The sequence below is a fragment of the Coccomyxa subellipsoidea genome (genome assembly GCF_000258705.1).
Source record: "Coccomyxa subellipsoidea C-169, whole genome shotgun sequence".
NCBI classification, from domain to species: domain Eukaryota; kingdom Viridiplantae; phylum Chlorophyta; class Trebouxiophyceae; family Coccomyxaceae; genus Coccomyxa; species Coccomyxa subellipsoidea.
This window is the reverse complement of record NW_005178039.1, coordinates 63,210-83,388: the sequence shown is the minus strand read 5'-3', so window position 1 is coordinate 83,388 and position 20,179 is coordinate 63,210. Positions and strand designations below refer to the sequence as shown.

Here is a 20,179-nt window from a genome sequence, read left to right as displayed (position 1 = left end):
TCTAAGTCTGTCTCAAGGAGTGCGGGGAACTAAACCCAGTGACAGACACTCTGGCCTCGGGGTGCTGTCTGGGAGATCGCATGTGAGAACACCACAGAGAATGCAGGAGAATACCCAAAGCTGAAAAGTGCCACCCAGGCGGAAAGCGCCAAAGCCTAGCGGCAGTAGGCACGACACTTGCCTTTCTGAGTTTTGCTATCGGTAGCTAAGGGGCCGGCAGCAAGGCTCTCATAAAAATATACCCTGCACACAGGAGGAAGAGGTTTGACATGCACCTTCTCTGTGAGGTTCCAGAGCAGCTCGAGGTGGTCTGCGCGCAGCCCGTCCTCGGTGGCCAGCGTCTTGAGCACTTTTTGCACCTGGTCCACATACTGCCTCTGATGCAAATGCGCCCGCAGCAGAACCTGCACCATGCCCTTCTGCACCAGCCAGCCCACCGCGTCCTGCACAACGCAAACATTCACTTTAACAGTCAAACTTAAACTCAGTGACGAATGCACGCAAGTGATGGTGGGGATGCTTGCATGGGATAATGTGGGTCGTGGCCAGTTATCCCTGCTGGAAGCTAACTAACTAATTAACTAACTAACTACCCTCCCTTGCTCTCAGACTGAAATGTCACACCAGCTGTGCCCAGGGTCTTCAGTTGCCTTCCCTCAGGATTCGGACCCCTAAAGTACCCAGAGAAAGGCCGCCCCCAACTTGAGTGTTTCCTTTAAAGGGTTGCTCCTGAACATTGAGCAGGCAGACTCCGCCCAAGCGAGAAGGACAGCGCCCCACCTTCCCACCGCACAGAGGGCGGTGGCATGCGCTGGCGTATTGTGTCCAGGGACGTCCGTGGCAACGTGTACAACCCCCTACGTTTACAGATGGTGGAGCTCATACAAAGCCCTCACCTTCATGGGCTTTTGGCCCTCCGGCCCTGGGCAGACGCTGCGGACGTCCTTGGCCCGCTGCAGCATATTGTTGATCTCGCGCACGGCCGTCAGGTGCTTGTTGAACACGCTGTGCTCCAGCAGACGCTCCACAAAGGCCCGCTGCACCGCCGACACCTGGAACCCGCATCGGCAGCGCTGATAAGTTCACACCCTAGATCCAAGCTCAGTACGGGTCGCAGCCCTTGAACTGGGAGTTGCAATGGACACTGCTTCCGAACCTGCTGTGCAACTTGGGTGCGTACCCGCAAGCATCCCTTCATTACCCGGGAAAGCCACAGAGCTGCATAGGCTCCCTTAGCACTGCACGAAGCTTGACTCAAAACATCCCTTGCAGCATGCTTGGGCATGTCATCCTGGGTTCGCTGCCCAGCTGTGGCCAAATGCAGGCATGCATGCATGTGAGCTGGGCAGCGCACCATTTTTGGCAGCGCACCACGTTTTGACAAGGCCTTGCCGTGAGCTTGTTTAAGCTGCAATCTGAGAAGGATGACTCACCATCTCGTCAGCGCGCACGGGGCTCAGCGGGCAGGCGAGCACGATGTGAATCTGGCCGAAGAGCGCAGAAACGCCGTTGAACATGCGGTCGCGGCCAGAGTCGCTCAGGGCCTCAACGCCGTCGGAGAGGCGGCCGTTGATGTGGCGGTCCAGTAGTGCGCCACACGGCTCCGCTAGCGCAGTCCTCGCCCTCGGAGACAGGAACTGTATCGCCTGAACGCCACATCAGGCTTTGTGTCAGCCTGCTGTTTCCTCTGTCACCTCTGTGATGAGTTTAACACATAACTCCGCCAAGATACTCTAAACACGTGGTGGGCGTCAACGTCTCCATTCGAGATGAACAACTACCCCCTCTCTTTCTGATCAAATCGTATTTTGCGGTGCAAAAAAACTGGACAATCAGCATCACGCCCACTTACATCGTTATACGATGTCGAACTTTTGCATACCTTTATGAGCGGATCCAAGACCATCTTCAGCAGCGAGAAGGAGCAGGTTGCGAGCTCGCACAACTGCAGGCACCACACAGCATGACATGTCAGGCATTCATGCATCCCCGACATTGCTAGTCTCCAAGTAGATCCCACTTGGTACCATTCCAAACTCACTGCCAATGACTCAAGGTCAGTGCACGGGTGCAGACAGGGGGTTTGAGCATGGCACAGCAAGGCCAGCATGCGCCTTGCAAGCTTCAGATGTGTGACAATGCTGATGGAGGTCAGCACAGCTGCTGAACTGTGCACACTGCTTAGTGCGCTGACTGTACAGAGCAGCGACCATAGTAATGTAGTACTCATTCTAAAACTTGCACCCCTGGCGGTGCGAGAAAATTTTAAAAGCAACGTTAAGGGGTGTTGCTGACTTCAAAGCAGGGTCATGGTCCATTGGATTTAACTTGTCGAGACATTTCCAAATCTGGTCTCCAAACTATCATAGGGTGTACACAATGGAGACAGGATCCCACTTTCCACCCTTCTAGATGACATAACTCATTTTTTGCGGGTTTTAGAATAATTACTACAGTAACGCATGGCCTTTTGCTGTGCCAAAAGTCAGGAACAGCCTCACCTTGCAGACGGCGTCAAAGCCGTGCTTCTCTGCAAACCAGTTGAGCAGCGCAGCGAGCCAGCAGAATTGCTCCCCCATCATGTCCTCTGCTGCCTCCAGCGCCTCGGGATCAGCGTCCACCAGACTCACAGCCGGCGACCGCAGCGGCAGGGCAAATCCCTCCTGCAATCCCTGCATACAAATTCCCAGGAATTATTTCTATAGCACCACAGTGTAGCACCACAAACCAACGTTTAAATAGTGCGCAGTGCTCCTGTTTGCCCACTGCAAGCACCGCGGACTTTGAGAGGGTTATGTGAAGGTCCCGGGGTGACGGCACCGCATCTGGGCAATCCCAGAATTCGGAACTTTGCTCCCAGTGTTCAACAGGCTGGCCGAAAAGGTCCAACATATGTGCTTGAAAGTTGCTCACAGGCAGAGGCGCTTCAGGACCACTAGAAGAACACCCCGGGGGCACCCCTTCTGCCTGCCGGAGATGCATGCATTTCTCACGACGGGCATGGGAACATTAAAGGGGCATCTACTGCAGGGACGTTTTGAATGATGTGAAAAGGGGGTTTCCAGGGGGCCGTACCCTGACCCCGCCGGGGTCCTGGTTCTTGTTGTGCTGGTGGAAGTGTGTGGCCGGGTCAAGGATGCGCGACAGCGCCTCCAGCAGTCCAGTCAGGTCCTCCTCCAACTCCGCACATGTCTCCGGCAGACCGGCATACCTCACCAGCGCCTGCGCATACCCCAAAAAACCCTGCCTCATTTCCCCGTGTACGATTCATGCACCCTTGCCATGCAGGGGTTCTGTCAGATACAGGTCCAGGGTGTGTATTCCACATACATCAATCCCTGAAAACTGTGCAAGGTCTGCTGCTCTGAATTTGCTTCCGTGCCTGAAAGCATGCATGCATTTGTGCCCAGCAATATTCCCTGCAATGCTGAGAGTCACACGCTCTGGTATAGCGTCCGCATGCATGCTTTTTGAATCAGCTGAACTCCCTGCAGTGCTCACAGGGTCCTGTCACAGCACGAGCAGGAGAGGCGTGGCATTGAGAGGGGAATTGGCCGCACACCCCGAGGTATGCCGTACATTGGCACCAGCCAATGTAATGAAATGTAATGAAATGCCGTTGGCGTTCAGATACAGCAGGGAACTTGAAAGAACAGCAGATGGAGGAAACGGAGGGGTGAATGCAAGGGTCTTCCATCCAATATAGGTGCAGGAAGGCGCACCTTGAGCTTCAGGGCAGTCAGGTCGACCATGTGCATGGCAGCATTGAAGATGTCCTGCTGCACGGTGTCGCTCCAGTTGGCCACGGCCCTCTCGCCAAAGCACTTCTCAAAGGCGTACGGCGCTGTGTCCCTCATCAGCTTCTTGATGTTGTGTGTCTCCGCATTGCCGCTGCCAGTCCTGCACTCAGGAAAGGCGACAAGTGACATGTACACCTTTGTGTGCAATTCCTCCACATGCTCACACACGAGTGGAGCTTTATCCCGCGATGGATGCTCAGCGGCATGCGCTGATGCCAGAGTACTCTATATACGCGCAGGAAAGGTCTGGAGCATCGAATATGGTGCTGAAACTGACTGAGGCATGTGCATCATGGAACCAACTTGTTGATAAAATTGTCCCTGGGAAGCACTGGCATTCTCGTCTCAAAGCTATCTAAGGCAGACAGTCGTGGCTTGCCTGTGTGCCTCACGGACGATGGTAGCTGCAGCTTGCAGGCAGCTGGCAAGATCTGAAGGGTAGACCATCCAGCTGGGGAGCCGATACAGACCCTCGCAGAGCTTGTTATACTCCGCTATCGGAAATTGCTGCATGGCAAAGGGATACAGAGTGACGGGCGTCCCCGTTGGACTGCTCATCTCGAAATCATCCTCGAGCTCCTCCACAAGATCGCTGTTGGAATCATCGTTGGAGATGCTTGACCCGCTCAGGGCAGCATCCATGCTGAGACGCTGCAATAAACCGAGCGTATCCACTTCCGTTCAATTTATAAGGTGCGATGATCCTTGCCTGCACATGCACCTCCACCATCAAGATGTGGATCACAGATTAGGCCAGACTTTGTGCAATTGTCATTATCACAAAGTATTTTGATAGCAGTTGATCAACAGTCTGGACGAATAGATTAGCAGAAACGATAAATATGCTGTCTGGAATAAGGATAAAAACATCAGTGGGGTTGGTGGGCTTTCTTGGTCAATGGTGCCCACAGTACACCGCAAATCAGTGGTAGGCACTATATAAATATGCGCCGTATCGATTGCTGCCGTGCTGGGCCATACCTGGTGAGAATACCTGCAGGTGGAAGATTACTCAGCAGGTCAGCAGCCCAACATAAAACATAGTGCCAAACTCCGACTGCCTCCGACGGGCGCTGCAAACTCCTCTAAATCTAGACAGCTGTGCCAAACTCGCGATCAATACGAGAAAGTCCGATCACGGATCAAATGGGAACCATCGCATGCAAAGTCATTCTTGGCAGAGTCCACAGCACAGCTTGGGGTTTGGCATGAGCGAATGAGTTAATTTCCATATCTCGCCTGGCGATACATCCTGGTAAATCCCGGCGATAGCTTGTTTTGCCCGATGCAGCTTCTCTAGCTTTCTTTGGCCTCTTTGCAGGCTTGACCGAGCAATGCTTGCGCGATCAACGACGATTTCTAGATTTTGATGCATTATATTCTTTTGAAATCATCGTTTGGGATGCCACAGACGCGAGCCCGGCTCAACTCAATTCTTCTCTGATTGGTCTTTCAATTCATGTGTAAGGCACACTGTGATGTTGTTTAATGCGGTAGATGTGTTAATGAAGGGCATCTAGCACTTCTGGACATTCACTCTAATCAGATCCGCTGTTCGTACTGCAACAAGCCAAGCACGGGGTCTCTCTTGCTGGTGTTGGAATTCTAGTGGTCTCGCAGCGGGGTCGAAGCAGATGGATCTCCAGGATGTACGGACGACCGGCCCGTCGTTGGCCTCTCTCCTGCAAAGCATGGCCAGAAACCACCTGGACTTTGATGGTCTGATCCTAGGTGAAGACCTGCACCATCACGGTCAAGTCATTGTCACTTGGGCTCATCAAACGACGCTTTCATTTTTACCTTCGATAATGGACATTACCAAGTGTCAAAGCGCTGAGGGAGGCCCCTTGTGTCAAGCCACTAAACACAAGCCAGGTCCTCCCTGCTTGCAGGCAGCTATGAGACCCGGACAACATCCACAATGCACGATGATCGCGCAGAGGAGAAAAGTGCCAGCTTGGAGGCAGGCATCACTAGCTTCCAGAGCTCTGCATCTGTCTGCTCGTTCTACAACCCCGCAGGCCAGATTGACGGTGAGCTGCACAAATGGGAATACCTTCATGGGGGGATGGGGGAGGCCTATTCTTGCAGCAGCCCAGATACAGCTCAAGAGTCTACTAGCTTGCAACCTGCCACGCGTGCAGAGCCTTCTTGGCATGCAGGATTTTCTCTCATGTGCTGAGATGTGCATGGCCCTGTCACAAGGGCTTACAAGGAACAAGCTTCATGTCCACATACTTGCACACATACTGGTCGCTAAGGTGCCAGCTTGGCCTGCTAGGCACGGAAACACATGAAAAACAAAGCAGGGATGCAAAGGCAAGCCTGGCAAGCGGTCATAGGGGCACTCGGTTTTTCAAGGTATACAGAGACCGGGCATGGGCAGGACATAGGCAGGAACACCACCTGATCAGAACACAATTACGAGGGGGATCTACATCTAGATACAGTACGCTCTTGAATTCGTGTGAGCAAGGTCTGTTGCTCCATGCAGGTGAGAAGCTGGCAGCACTGGTCCTGGAACAGCAGGAGACGGTGCTGGGCTGGTTTGTGAGCAGGAGAGCAGTCTGGGCAAAGCCCTCGGCTAGAGACAGCGCTGTGTGCGCGCACCTGCCCGTCTGCCTGGCTCGCCTGCAGCCACAAACAGCAGGAAAGTGAGACCTCTTACCCCAGTACAGTGCCCTGCAGGGCATGCCTCTCTGGCCCATTTGTTGCTGCACACAAGGGATCCTGCAACCATTTCAGACAGAAGGTGCAACTCATCTCAGTGGCTCGAATCTTTGCACCGTGCGTGCTGTATTATTCGCTGAATTTGATCTGAGCCATGCACCAATCTGCATGTGCCCCTGGAAATATGTATGCAGATCATGCACAAATCTCATGGTGCAAATTGCCGCAGGATTAGGCGCTCAGGAAATTTCTTTTGCGCAGGCCGATGCTGTTTGGAGTGTTCACTGCGGGAGAGGACCACAACGGCGCCACATTAGGCTTCCAGCACCGCATGTACCAGCAGCTTCCGCAGCAGGAGGGCGACTCCGTGGCAGCTTCCGCAGAAGCTTCCGGGGTGCCCCCGCCGCGGCACCGGCCGTGGCCGGTCCCCATGCGCATCATCAACCTCGGGTCCCTCCGGGGGGCGCGCGCCGATCGGGATTATGAACCCTTGGCGCCAGTGGCTGGCCTCTCACCTGTGGAAAGAGCTGTTCAAATTCCTAAGGATGACAGGCAGCTCTCCAACGGTGCGGCCCCATCTTACGCTGGGGCCACTAGCTTTCTTTGTCAGTTGGGCTCCTACCAGTATCCTGTCTATGATGTTCGATTGCTTACATTGCCCTGCTGATGCGTGGTGGTACATTTCCCTTTTAATGTGTTGCCCATATAGTGCAAGATGTACTGCTGCCCACTACTGCTCATGAAGCGACAAGTGAGGCGTGTAAGATATCCGATATTGTTGGAATTGACGCAGCTGCCTGAATGCTAAAAGCGGTCCTTTCTGCTGCGCAGGAACCAGCACCAGTGTCAGCGGTCCTGAGGCGTTGTCTGAGAAGGAGCTGCAGCAGATTGCAGTGGCAGATGTGCAGCGCCAGGTGGCAGGCGTGGAGACAGTCTACAGGGCGCTTATGGCACAGGTTAGTAAGCTGTCCTTTTTCCCGCCTGCTTTAGTTCTCACGGAGACATTGCTTGGGCCACTTTGTGGCTGGCTGACCTCTGAAAACTTGTGCGGATTGATGTAGGACCCTTCCTGGCGTGTGTCAAGAGTAGCTGCTGTCTTCCAGCTGGTCGATTGGACGCGCACGGATTCATGTGCAGTGCCTTTTGCCATGTATTCTCGGCTGTCCTGTGTCGAGTGCTCGGATGTGTGTTCCCACAGGTGGCGTCTCTGGAGAGTGCTGTGAGCGCAAAAACAGCAAAGCTGACAGGGGTACTAGCGGACATTGATGACATGTCCTGAATCACATGAGATGTCGGGGATGCAGTGAACATTGTGGAAAACTCAAACAATGAACTGAATTTCGTGCTGAGCCCTGCACAGGTCACAATGGCATGTGCCATGTGCTGAAGTGTATGGATGATCTGGCAGTATCACACTGGTGGTTTGGTATGCTTTGCAGTTGTCTTGGCAAGAAACTTGTGAGCCTGTACCAAAGACTTTGCCGTGTCGGCTGCTAACAATCAGGTTGCAGGGTCAAATGGTGGCACCTGGGGTTCAGGAGGGATGATGTTGCAACAAAACTTATTGCCTGAATCTGCTGGCTATAATGGAGCCCCAAGAGTCCGAGCGTGCGCTTGTCTTTCTATGGAATTGATCCAAACCGCCGTTAAATGTGCCTCCGATGAGTAAGCTTGCAGCTCATAGTACACCAGCACTTTTAATGTATGCCTAAAGCAAACAAAACTGCAACAGGGATAAGTCTCAAATAGCTGCTCAAGTGTCATACCAAAGTCAGAGTCTACGAACACAGCTCATAATGCAATTTATCTTATTTTATCAGCCCTTGTCCCGGCCGCGTGGGCGCCGCTTCTGCACGAGTTCAAATCCCTCCTCGTCGATTACGGGCCCCTGCCGCTGAGCTGGCTGCACGGCGTCAGACGGCGTTGCCTCCATCCCATCCTCGTCCATGTCTGAGTCGCTGTCACTGCTGCTTGCCTCTCCATCTCCTGCTAGCACAGTGCCATCCCTGTCCACCTGGCAGCAGAGGCAAATCTTTATCAGTGCTGGAGCAAAATCACACAACTTGCTAGTCATTTGTGGAGCAGGAGTTGAAGCAAGCGAGGAGAGATAAATCTGCAGTCACACTCAAATCCTGCTGTCCTCATTCCTGTGGAATAACAAGTGCAGCCCGCAGCGGCCGCGTGGGCAATCAATTCGAGTCAATCTAGTGAGGTGCCTTGCATAATTCAAGAACTCGCCTTCGGCTCGCTTCATCAACTGCTGGATGTTTCGCGGTTATCATCATCAACCCTAGGGTCCCAGAGGATTATCAAAGAGATAAATCCAAGCCATGTGATCACAGCAGCTGATCGACTTGACGCCGATTGACCAACAAGAAATCATCACTTTCTGTAGATGCATGCATGACTGCTCCATGTCAAACCAGCACATGTCAGGGGATACTTCACCCCTCCCCTGCATTATGCTGGTTTACATGAAGAGCCACAGCTGCGCCACCAACACCAACCATTCATCAAGATTCACACAGCCTCCCAACAACCAGATCAAATGCATCTTCTGTTGCCTCCCAGTGTATACAATACTTTGCTCAATTTCATCTCAAAGAACTCTTTGCTGGCCACTGAGATGTCTCACCCGCTCTTGTCTGCTGGCTGTTGGGGGCAGCGGTGCGCTCTGCCGCAGCCTGTTCAGCGTGGCCTCATTTCTGGCCAGCAGCTCGCTGTGCAGCAGCACCAGCACCTTTGCAACCTGCATGCACCCAGACAGGTGCTTGCATTCTGGACCACATCGGACCAAGCCCAATCTATTCCCTTCCACCAAGACCCTGCCCTCGGCGGTACTACATCCTTCCTACATCACAATGATATCAGATGCCCCGTAATCAATCCTGCGTCCAGGCTGCCCTGGTGCTTAGTCCACATCGATCTTGCAAGGTCCCCTGTTGACTCAGATGCTACAGATCCTCGGATGGTAACAGTAGGTGGCTGCCATGTATGGGCAACAAAGTAAGAGCGCAGAGACAGCTACAGGAGCAGATCTCTGCATTACAGTGTCCAGGCCAGGCAATCTGCATCCCCGCTGCCGGGAATCTGAAGCATTCAGGAAGTTGTGCTTTTGGCCAAAAGGAATGCAGGAGAGGTCAGAGAGCAATTTCCAGTCCCCTTGACTCATGTCCTAGCGCACCTCGTAGGGGCTCCCATCCTCCAGCTTCATGTTGAAGTCCTGCTCCATGCTGTCCTCAAGCTCCATCCCGAGGTCATCCGAATAGTGCTCTGCAGCCAGGCACATCATCATGCTCGTTATTTCTAATTTTAATATATTGTCGTTTGAGGCTTTTTATAAAAGAGACAAGGCGAGTATGCAGATAAGCTGCATGCGAAGCCTGCCTAATTCCTATCCAAAATCCACCCCTTCTTGGACTCGCCACGTCCACAAAAGACCCAATCTACCGTGGGCAGCAGCATGGCTTGGTTTGTGTAAATTTTTACGGGTCGACGATTCGGAAACCAGAGGCCAAAGGTGAAACATGCAGGGCTTCTGCGGCCGCATCTGGGGAATCTACAAGTGTCTGCAGCCTGGCACCACCGACAGTTCTTGCCAGGCTTAAGCAAAAACGAGACTGGATATGCATGCGCAAACCACGCGTTGCCTGTATGCAGTATTTTCAATGGATAGTGCAGGCAAGATTAAATCAGATTGACTTTCCTTGCATGCAGGAACGGATTGGCCGGGTTGCAGTGGCACTACTTAGGCAAGATAGGGGATGCGTTACAGGGCATGAATAAGCGCACCCTTGTTCTTGTAAAACCACTCCATGGTCTCAGCCCAGATGTTTTCAGCCTTCTCCACCGAGCTGGCGCCGCCCCACTGGCCCTCAACAGCCAGGCTGAGGGCTGTCCACCTTCTGAACACCAGAGTTGCCCCCTCCTCAAACAGGGGCCTGGCCTCTGGTGGCAGCTGGCCGGTGGAACCCCCAGAGAGAGCTCCGTTTCTCAGCAGCATGCGATTGAGGCGGTAAGCAAGCTGATCCCTGCACATTAGCACCAGAATATCGTCCCCAGACAACACTGATGGTGTCTGGGTGAACACGCCGGAAGAGCAGGAACCGGAATCCACCGCATAAAAGGTAGAAAAACATATGAAAATGTTACAGAACTATTCCTACCTGAGAAGTGATATCAAGTGGGCTTTTAGTTGTTTCAGATCACTCTTGGATCGCCACGAAGTTGCGGGATTTTGTAATGACTTTTTCGTGTGGTGCTTTATTGCTGGATATTCAATTGAGGTAATAAGCTGTTTTTAGCAGTGCATTGCAACTTGATGATAATTGTTTCAATATGCAGTTGCTTGATTGAAAAGAAGCTGCCGCAGAGGGTATAGGCAGGCAATAATGGTGAGGAGGTCTTCGAGCGAGGCATTTGCCACATTCCTGGCTCACAAATCCTGTTAATTGCGCAAGATTAGAGAGTGGCAAACACTCATGTTAGAATAAACGTAACAAGAAGTTTCATTAGGGGATTTACTCACTACACCGCGAGCAGTCTTTTGAAACCTGATACAGTTTCATCTATTTCCTGTCAACGAGTGCAGCCCTCTCTTGCCGCAACCCACTGGAGATTTTATTGAAGTTTTCTACCTATTCAGTAAGTGGGCAAACGGTTCTAACCTTCTTGCACGGTACTTTCTGCGGAGGTGCTGATTTGGGAAGCAAGGTCTCACTAAATATGGAACAGTACGGCAACACAGCGACTTTTAACGTAGAGTCGGTTTTGCAAAAAAATATCGTGAACTCGGAGTATTACCGGGACACGTGCATGAAGCTGGGCACCTGGGAGGAGGTTGTGGATGAGATCTATTACAGTGTTCAGGATGTTGAGCCCTGGATGAGTGGCAACGCTCGTGGAGCGTCCTCAGCATTTTGCCTGCTCTACAGGTCGGTGCGTTGTGCCTTTCAGAGCAAGCTCACGGCGCACCTCACTTTTGCCTTGACTTCCCAATAGATTGTCTCACTGGGTGATAGGCAAGCATTGATCAGCCCTCTACAAGTGTGACTATAACATTTCTTGGTGTTTCGCAGGCTTTTTACGTTGGTTCCATCCAAACCGCAGATAAAGAACCTCTTGGATCACACTGATTCGCCATACATTCGAGCGGTGTGCTCCCTACTAAGTCAACCACTTTTTAATGTGCTATTTCCATCAACGAAATCTGTTTTAGGCAATAGTGACTTTGCACCATTCACTGCATTGACCTCCAGAACCTGACAAACAGAGCATGTGCAGGTTGGATTCCTGTACCTTCGCTATGCGGCCAACCCACGGACTCTGTGGGAGTGGATCCAGCCGTATGTCAGGGACAGCGAGGTTCGTTTTGCATGCCTACTGTCTTTTGCCCCCAAAGTGGCATACACTCACCATTTCCGTAATGCTTCTGCTGCCTGTGCCCCATCTGCTCGTGTGCTCCATTCTCTTTGGGTTTTGTGCCTCAACGTCAATTTTCAATGCTTGCGGAAGCTTAGCCTTGAGAGCTGCAGCGTATGATTTTACAGTAGCATTCCTGTATTGCATGAAGACAGCGAACTCAAAGGCTGTGATCTGGCGCAGGAGATCGACCCCAGCCCGGAAGGACATGGCAAGACTGTGACAATGGGCGAGTTTGTGCGTGATGTTTTCCTCGAACAGGTGCGCATAATTTGCCTGTGCCGAGTCTTTGTTGCTGCACTGATTTCTGTGGTCGTGCTTGTGGACAATACCTGACTATGACCTTTTCGAGAACGTCCATGCACTGCATGCAAGCAAGGTGGAACTGGCGGGGCACGGCTCCTTGAGCTAAACTTTGAGCGCCTTTCACATGTTTGCATTGCTGATCCAGAGATTGCCTGCATAGAATGGCAGAGCTGTTGGAAAGCATCCTGTTGGCATTTCTTGATGGCATTTGTGTTTGCTGCTGCAGGTGGTTCCCCATTCCTTGGTGACCCCTCCCCCTGCCCTGACCACACAGGTGGCAGCATGTTGAGGTGTAGATGGGTGCGCCATCATCACATCTTTACGTAGCCACAACCAGTTCTTAGGAAGCAGGTCTCGGCATTCATATTGCATACATTCCCTGATCTGCGCATGCCTTTTCAAGGAGTTTCCTGTGTGCTTTCCGCCGCCACTCTAGGCAGCATGGTCACATGATGGTCAGTATGTGCGTGCAGCATTCATGTGCACATGCAAGTTTAGGGTTCCTGCAGCAAATCTAGGTAGCAAATAATGAGAAAGGTAGCGGGTTTAGGAAAATTGTGCCAGGCCATGACTGACACATGTTTGGGGTCCCTGTGTGGCTGCGCAGTACTATTTCGAGACGATCTTCCCGCGCATCCCCAAGCCGGTGCACGACGACTTTGTGTCCAAGCTGACCGCGCTCGGGCTGCCCAGCCGGGCAGTGGGCAACGCCGGCCAGGGCGGCACCGACCGCCGCGGCATCGAGGAAGCCAACCGGCGGCCCGCCTCCGTCAAGGCCTCCCTGTCAGTCCCCCCTCGCCTCCTGTGATATTGAATATTCTTGTCAATGCTCTTCATGTAGCTGCTCTGTCAGGATTGAGGGCCTTATTCTTCATTGTTGGCTTTTCAGTCTGCTTCCGATGAGGGGAGTCTCGTGACATCTGTGCAGAGTCTCACCAGTGCAAAGTGCAACAGGCCAATGCATTGCTGCCAGACAGAGAATTGGGCAGGATAAGGGAAAGCATCCAGAAATGTGTTTCGAGGCCTCACATCTTGGCAGCTGTCTTGCTGTCTTCATGTGCAGGGCATCCCTTGTACCGATTCCCACCGTGCACTCATACCTGCTTTTCCATATTCTGAGGTGCCTGACCCTGTGCAGGTCTGTGGCATTTGGGCAGCGTGCTCCAAACCGCGCAACGGCGCGAGAGGAGGGCCGTGGCCTGGGTGCCGGCATGAAGGGCGGCTCTGGCGCGGCACTGCCGCCGCCTCGGTCACCTGCGCGGCCCCGGGACAGGTGATTCTTGTCCTCCTGAGCGGAACACGCCCCCCTACAGTTTTGGTATTCTTGTCACGTGTGCCAGCTACTGTGCCAAATAAGCTTAAGCAAGACAGGTTACAATGCCTATGTGCTTGCTTGTGCAGGCCCCTGCACAAATTGTGCTTGGCATGCACTGACAAATATGTCATCAGTTCTGCCCTGCTCCGCGGCAGGTATATGAGTGAGACAAAGTGCATCATTCAGAGGACTCATCTGTGATCATCTTTGGTGTCTTGCAGGGACGTGGAAAGGGAGAGGAGGCCAGATGGGGGCAGCAGCAGAGACCGCGACAGGGAGAGAGACAGAGGGCGCAGTGATCGGGACAGGGATAGAGACAGGCACTCCTCACGTGACGCCAGGTGTGACACAGTGCTGAATGCGGCTGACAGCCTCAACTATCGCATGCATTGCATCTGGCCCCGTGAAGGCTCTCGAGCCTTGCCATGGCTTCTGGCTCCCTCAGTAGTACCTGAGCTGGGCCTGGCTTTCCCAGATGAATATCTCAATCACGCCGCAATGAGTTCACCCACAGATGGGCAGGAGGTGCAGCACAAAGTGTGCTGAATCGTTTGTTCAGTAGGGCATGCAGGAAATTTGCGGGCTGTCTTACCGTATGCTGGGAAGGCGAGGTCACAACCCACCCTCCGAAGTTTCTCCTGAAATCCATGTTTTCAGGCGTATGTTGCTGAAAAGGGCTTAAATGTGGCTTCCTGCAATGGTGAGTACTGTCAGAAGTCAGTCAAATGGGAGATTCGAATGTACTTTATAATGGGGTTTAAGTGATTAACACAGATATTAATCTGATATTGAACAAGTCTTGTGTGGTGCAGGATCGGGGACAGGGACCGTGACAGGGAGAGGGAGAAGCGGCGAGATGATGCAGGAGACAGGAAGCGGCACAGGGAGGAGGGTGACAGGGACCGGGGGCGGGAGCACAAGCACAGGCACAGCAGCCGCGATCGCGATGGGTACCGCCGCTGATGTCAGCGCCACCGATGTCAGCGCGCGATGTCAGAAATGTCAATGTCAGCGCGCGATGTGAGGGATGCTGATGTTACCAACTTGTGTCAGCATAGCTCCATGTCGATTGCTATGCCGCAGCGGACCTTGCTGGTCAAGCGAAAACGGAATGCAGGACATACCAAGGCAGTGTGAGAGCCCAGTATTGCGCAAACTTTAAACCTTAATTGTTGAATTGAGGGGGCACCCACAATTTGTGATATCGGCGCTGCATTGTGTTCTGGCCAGGCGTGCTTTTGCCTGATGTGTGCCATTTGCTGGGAGGCACCTACATTGACGTGAATCCTCCACTGCCTGGCAGGGTCCCACTGATTTGGGGTGTCTGATGGTGAAATATTAGATATCTGCTGGTAGCATGGTAGCATGGCCCACACGTGGCCCAAATCCTAGAATTTTTAAAGGTTTGTTTTTGACGACGGTTGCATGCTGCTGTCAGGCTGATAAACATGGATGCAAGATTGCATCCCAGATGGGATTGCCAGGAATGCGATTGTAAGCCATCAATCCATGGCGGCACTTCTCTAGTTCTTAAGACATCACTGTCAGTGTGAGTCACTGAGTTACATAGGGGCCCCCGGACTCGTACTGAAGGGAGAGGTTGCCAGATTAGATCCGGGTCCACCCGCCGGGCAGGCAGACAGGAAGAGTCTGGACAGAATTGGGGGACAGCCCGAAGCCTTCGATTGAAAGAGGATTGCGCCGTTCTTGCTTTCATTTTGCCGTTGTGCAAGACGCATATTGTGCCGGTAAGAGCTATCATATTACTGATGCGACTGAGTAGACAATGAGTAATATTTGAGTTAAAATGATACCTGGGGATCCCAAGCACATCTGAATCAGCAAGACGGACTCGGAGAAGCTTTGCAAGCTACTGAAGCAAGCCGCAGATCCCGACCGCATCCAACGGATGTGGTTCTGGAAGGCAAAACGTGTGCAGCAAGGACTTCTTCTGTGCTTCTCCTCTGGCGGAATTTAGCTGCTCCACCAAGCTGGAACTCAGGCTGCAGTAGCTTTTTGTATGTTAGTGACCTCGCAAGCCGGTGTAGATCTGAATGATAGACTCTTGCGACTGCAGGAGACCTTGAGAAGGCACGGCCGTTGAAGGAAGACTTCGAAGCCAAGGCCAAACAGAATAAAGAAGCGAAACTCAAGGAAAAGGAGCAGGTAACAACTCTGCCTGCAGTCTATGTCTATAGGATGATAACAAGTGCCATTTTCGTCAACGCCTACTCACTTTTAGCACCCCTGAATGCCTCCTCTGAAGTGCAGGATGGACGCTGACGAAGTCAGGCGCGACGTGGAGCTCCCACGTGAAGGGCTTCTGAGCTTGATAGCCTGCACAGGGAGCGCCTACATAAATGCACGCAACACGATCTATGCTCTCATGACCCAGCATGATGGAGTTCTTGCCGGCCTAGGCCCAGGGCATTGGTTTGATAGGGCAAGCTTTCTGGTGGGGGAGGGGATCTCGTGTGTAATATTCGTTGCGGAGCGCACGGGACCACCAGGTGGAGACGACGATGCGGTCCTCAACGAATATTACACACGAGATCCCCTCCCCCACCAGAAAGCTTTCCCTATCAAATCAATGCCCTAGGCATAGGCCGGCAAGAACTCCATCATGCTGGGTCATGAGACCATAGATCGTGTTGCGTGCATTTGTAGGCGCTCCCTGTGCAGGCTATCAGACTCAGAAGCTCTTCACGTGGGAGGTCCACATCGCGGTGACCATGCGGTCACCATCCACTCCATTGAGCAACCGGGCAGGCAGGAGTCATCGGAAGGGGAGGAATTTGCGCACATACAAATTCCATGACTTTGAGAAGTGATGCAAGACATCAGTATGCCAAAGCAGTGTGGGAGACCCCATGTTGCCCTACCCTACTAGCAAGCCTGCGGTGTCAGGGTCTGACAAATAGGCTTGAGCAAATTGCCACCTTGTACTTGACAACCCGAGGCACTCTATACAAAAGTAATCTGAATCACATATGAACGGAATCCTGTGTGCTGTAGGACTGGGGATAGAGACCTTGACAAGGATAGGGACAGGAGATAAGACGATGGAGGAGACAGGAAGCGGCACAGGGAGGAGGATGACAGGGAGGTCAGCATTCGCAATTCTAGGATTGGCCATCATGGTCGCGGCTGCTGTGGCTGTGCTTGTGATCCGGGGTTTAGAGTGCCACAGACCTTGTTCGTGCGACAAAGTCTGCATGTCTTCGTAACCTGGGCTGATGCAGACCACATAGGAAGGGCGCAGTGGCTCTCAATTCCGCTGCCTGTAGTACAGTAAGCGAGAGTGCATGCTTAAGCTTACTCATCCTTGTCCCGGGAGTGCATAGCCAGATTCAAGGAGGCAGCTCTGGTCCAAAGCGAGCTGAAAAAGTGACTGTGAAGGCTTTGGCATTACTTATATAGCTTCCTAACTATGGCTGGCCCAATTACGGTTAAGAGGTATCCCGCATTTCTGGGGACTGAACATCCTGACAATATCCTGGCTGTCTGGTGTGCACATGCTCATTCCATCTTCGTTTTGCTTAGAGGAACTCAAATTTGGCGCCAATTGCTTGTTGATAGAATTCGAGGATGCAAGGGAGGTTCTGTGCGCAAGTAAGGGAGTTGAGCATGGGCTATGACACAAATCCCTGACTGTATTTCTGAGCTCGCTGAGGGCAGAAAAAGCCTGGAATTCCAAGTGCAACGCGCCGGACATGTGACATTATGCGCGCATGCGATTTTACCTGGTCAACCCTGACAGAAACTCTATTCGTGACACTGCTGCCGCAGCACCTTGCGCTTGCCAAGGCTGTCACTACTGCGCTGGCTGCCTGCGTTACTTTGGCTTCATTGGCGTGTGAGATGGTGCCTGCATTGTGCAATGCAAGCTGCTTGACGTTTGATAAGGGTAATCACTAATAGTGGTTCATTGTACTGGTACTACTAACGTTAACGTTGAACTTAACGTTAGTATTAGTAAACAGTAGTTAGTATTAGTAATTACCCCTACCGTTTCAGGCGTGCTGTCAATGGCCTCTTGATGTAAGCAGTTCCATGCTGTGTGGTTCCATTTCCTTTAATGTAATTCAAAGATAGCTGCCTCTCACGGCAATTGCACAGTCACTGTAATCACGGTGATTTACAACCCCTGGAGATGCATTGGAATTGGGGCCCAATATGCAACCGCAGAAAATGCCTAGGCCTCGACAAAACATGTATTCCTCTGCAAGATTCTACTTGTGGTGTCGGGGTCGCCACAGCTGCAAGTTGCTTACCTTATGTAGTCTTTCACATCTTGGAAGGGTGATGTCCAGCAGACCGATCTGATTGGCAACCCATAGCGCTGAGAACGAACAAGAACTGTCCCATTTGCATTGCAGCAAAACGTTATTTGCCCCTGTATCTTGGTGCTTCGGCCAGAAACCTTATGGAATTCTCACAAAGGCGGTTGCCATTGTTCAAACAGCCAGCGAGGGCAAGAAACAGGTGGGTTCTCCTAGAAGCAGAAAATTCTATCCTCTGCACAATAGCAATTAAGGCTACTCTATTCAATTGTGAGTGTTCATCGGAAGGCTTTTGCTGCGATTTTTACAGCACCTTTCTGACTTTGCCTCGCCATTCCAGCAGATGCGAGGGTGATGAGCTTGATGAGAGAAGGCGGTTCACATTTGTACACGGTGCTCGTGACAAAGAAGCAGTACGGAATGCAAAAGGGGTGCAGCTGCCCCTAGAGATTTGGCGGAAGATTGCAGCTGATCACTTCTCGCTCAAGGAGTGGGTGGCCACTTGCGGCGATGTTTGCCGTGCTTTCAATCGTCTCCAGCCTCGTGTCCTCGACACCACGATCTACCCACACTGCTGGAAGTTTTCTGAGCTGAAGTGGTTCTTGAAGCACTGGGAAGAGGCACAAGTGGCGTCACTGATATTCCAAGCACAGGTGCCCCTCAAGAGCTCAATTTTATCTGGCTGTCTTTTAGGAAGAGCCAATGCAACAGATTGTGCGCGACTCAGTAAGCTTCTAGGCACAGCTGTTTTTCGATTCATTTGCAAGCCAAATGATGCAACTTGGCCTTAGCCTGTCCTCATACGCTTGCGTGGTGGGCTTGCAGGATCTGCGCAGGTCCCTTAAAAGTTTCGGAGCGGTCCTGAGGCATATATTCCAAAATGCAGGAACAAGCCCACATGCATTGCAAAGGCTAAAGCTTGCATTGCATTTAGCAGAACCCCACGGGAACACCGTGATGCTGGTCAGGCCCTTTGCAGAGCTTGTGCATCACTTATTCAAGTATCATTGTGGCAGTGTGTGCATTCTTGACCTCGCAGCGATCTCTCTGCCGGCCATGCAATTTCCCAGGAACCTCACTGTTTTGAGGCTAAGCCTGGATGAAATAGGCTATGCCCAGGTGAATGCCATTTGCCAGTTGACAAAGCTGCAGTCTCTTGAGCTTGAAAATCGATCAGTAGCGGATTTTCTCCCTTGTTTGGATTTGCGCATGCTGACGGGTCTGAAGGGTGTGCGGCTGAAACGAGTGCTGCCAGAATATCTGCATCTGCCAGCGGGTGTAGAGGCTTTGGACACCTGGGGTAATGCAACAGACATAAAAATGCTTCAGTGGCTCTTGAAGCCTATGCCTCTCACCACTTTAGAACTAGAAATGCATCCTCAGGAGGCCGATGGATGCAAAAGTAGGCTGCAAGAAGTGGCAGGAATTCAGAAGGGTCTGCTGACTCTGCATATTGGGTGCAAAAATTTTGGCCCTGAGGATTGGTTTTATTATGGCCGGCCTCTTGCAAGCTCTACACACTGTTTTCACACACTGAAGTGCCTTTCTGTGCAGGGCTGTTGCAATGTTTCTCTATTAATACCAGCGTCCTCATGTATAGAAAATTTGGATGTCCAAGCCAGCAAGCTCTGCATAGACTTTGAGGATCCGCAGGGGTTTTGTGAGAGAGTGACACGGTTGAAATTGCAGTATGGTCATGAAGAGGGACGAGATAGTTCTGACTTTTTTTTCAAGTTGATGGTGAATCTTGGCAAGGCTAAAGGGTTATGGCAGAGCATACAGCTCTCAGAAACCTCTCGGCAATTCTGTTTTGACAAGAACCCCCCAGAAGGCATGTGCGACTGTCAGCATTGCGCACAGTGCCTGGGGAAGGATGACTTTGTTGGGTTTGAGAGGCTCGCAGCAATTCCACAGAGTTGAGCTGAGCAGTGATTAAGGGAACTTAGGGAAGGGCCTTGTGAATTGACTCAAATAGCAGTATGAGCGTGCTCACTGGCACTCTTAAGGATCTGGAGCAGGCGCATGTACAACACTCATGAAGAGTCAACTCATGATCATGATTAGATACTCAAGAGCTTCCAAGGGATTTTGCACGGGGTTCCAATTGTGTTTCGTTTCTTTACATTAAGGATTCCCATCTTTGTCTGCAAGGCACATGAGGTTGCTGTGCAAGGTATTTGTGCATTACGCATGAAACTCACAAGTTTCCATTTACAGTTCTTGAAAGATCTGTCAAATTTTCCAGACATTGCTGTTTCAGTGAGCCCCTGAGACTTCAAACAGAAATACGGACCGATGGGCTGCAGGCTGCAAACCTAGACTTGCTCATTTTCATGCACCTTTCAAAAACTTTTTCATGCATTCACAGCCTTTGTCCCATCCCC

At 51.9% G+C, this 20,179-nt stretch overlaps 6 protein-coding genes across 6 annotated transcripts in view; 4 read left to right on the top strand and 2 right to left on the bottom strand.

The window, feature by feature from the left end:
- The window catches only part of COCSUDRAFT_46553 (hypothetical protein), a gene marked incomplete at both ends in the record, with an annotated part of 33,200 nt that extends 28,758 nt beyond the window's left edge, over positions 1–4,442 (bottom strand). The window contains 8 exons of the mRNA XM_005649483.1: positions 276–443; positions 897–1,052; positions 1,434–1,646; positions 1,883–1,945; positions 2,502–2,672; positions 3,076–3,222; positions 3,723–3,900; positions 4,327–4,442. Of these exons, the coding sequence (XP_005649540.1) occupies positions 276–443; positions 897–1,052; positions 1,434–1,646; positions 1,883–1,945; positions 2,502–2,672; positions 3,076–3,222; positions 3,723–3,900; positions 4,327–4,442 (1,212 nt within the window). The remainder of the gene's footprint in view (positions 1–275; positions 444–896; positions 1,053–1,433; positions 1,647–1,882; positions 1,946–2,501; positions 2,673–3,075; positions 3,223–3,722; positions 3,901–4,326) is intronic.
- Positions 4,443–5,434: 992 nt separating this feature from the next.
- COCSUDRAFT_40363 (hypothetical protein) lies at positions 5,435–7,749 on the top strand (the record flags this gene model as incomplete). Its single annotated transcript, XM_005649482.1, has 6 exons — positions 5,435–5,531; positions 5,693–5,833; positions 6,295–6,454; positions 6,732–7,036; positions 7,302–7,426; positions 7,669–7,749. The coding sequence occupies 6 exons, from the start codon at positions 5,435–5,437 to the stop codon at positions 7,747–7,749; spliced, it is 909 nt and encodes a 302-aa protein (XP_005649539.1).
- Positions 7,750–8,092: 343 nt separating this feature from the next.
- Positions 8,093–10,473, bottom strand: COCSUDRAFT_65050 (hypothetical protein; the record flags this gene model as incomplete). The annotated part of the gene is made up of 4 exons (XM_005649481.1): positions 8,093–8,484; positions 9,106–9,219; positions 9,655–9,743; positions 10,263–10,473. The coding sequence occupies 4 exons, from the start codon at positions 10,471–10,473 to the stop codon at positions 8,287–8,289; spliced, it is 612 nt and encodes a 203-aa protein (XP_005649538.1). The 3' UTR covers positions 8,093–8,286.
- Positions 10,474–11,195: 722 nt separating this feature from the next.
- COCSUDRAFT_27731 (PRP38-domain-containing protein) lies at positions 11,196–15,093 on the top strand (the record flags this gene model as incomplete). The annotated part of the gene is made up of 8 exons (XM_005649480.1): positions 11,196–11,404; positions 11,549–11,624; positions 11,754–11,834; positions 12,075–12,152; positions 12,805–12,980; positions 13,336–13,470; positions 13,734–13,853; positions 14,325–15,093. The coding sequence occupies 8 exons, from the start codon at positions 11,196–11,198 to the stop codon at positions 14,473–14,475; spliced, it is 1,026 nt and encodes a 341-aa protein (XP_005649537.1). The 3' UTR covers positions 14,476–15,093.
- Positions 15,094–16,125: 1,032 nt separating this feature from the next.
- COCSUDRAFT_32532 (hypothetical protein) lies at positions 16,126–17,570 on the top strand. The gene is made up of 2 exons (XM_005649479.1): positions 16,126–16,370; positions 16,528–17,570. Exon 1 carries the CDS (start codon positions 16,136–16,138, stop codon positions 16,328–16,330), a length of 195 nt encoding a protein of 64 aa, XP_005649536.1. The 5' UTR covers positions 16,126–16,135; the 3' UTR covers positions 16,331–16,370; positions 16,528–17,570.
- A 1,779-nt stretch (positions 17,571–19,349) lies between these two features.
- Positions 19,350–20,035, top strand: COCSUDRAFT_32531 (hypothetical protein). Its single transcript, XM_005649478.1, has one exon. The coding sequence runs from the start codon at positions 19,533–19,535 to the stop codon at positions 19,713–19,715; it is 183 nt and encodes a 60-aa protein (XP_005649535.1). The 5' UTR covers positions 19,350–19,532; the 3' UTR covers positions 19,716–20,035.
- The last annotated feature ends 144 nt before the right edge of the window (positions 20,036–20,179 follow it).

Coding starts and splice junctions, on each gene's coding strand:
- COCSUDRAFT_32532 (XM_005649479.1), top strand. CDS start 16,136: ATGCTGGGTCATGAGACCATAGATCGTGTTGCGTGCATTTGTAGGCGC.
- COCSUDRAFT_32531 (XM_005649478.1), top strand. CDS start 19,533: ATGGTGAATCTTGGCAAGGCTAAAGGGTTATGGCAGAGCATACAGCTC.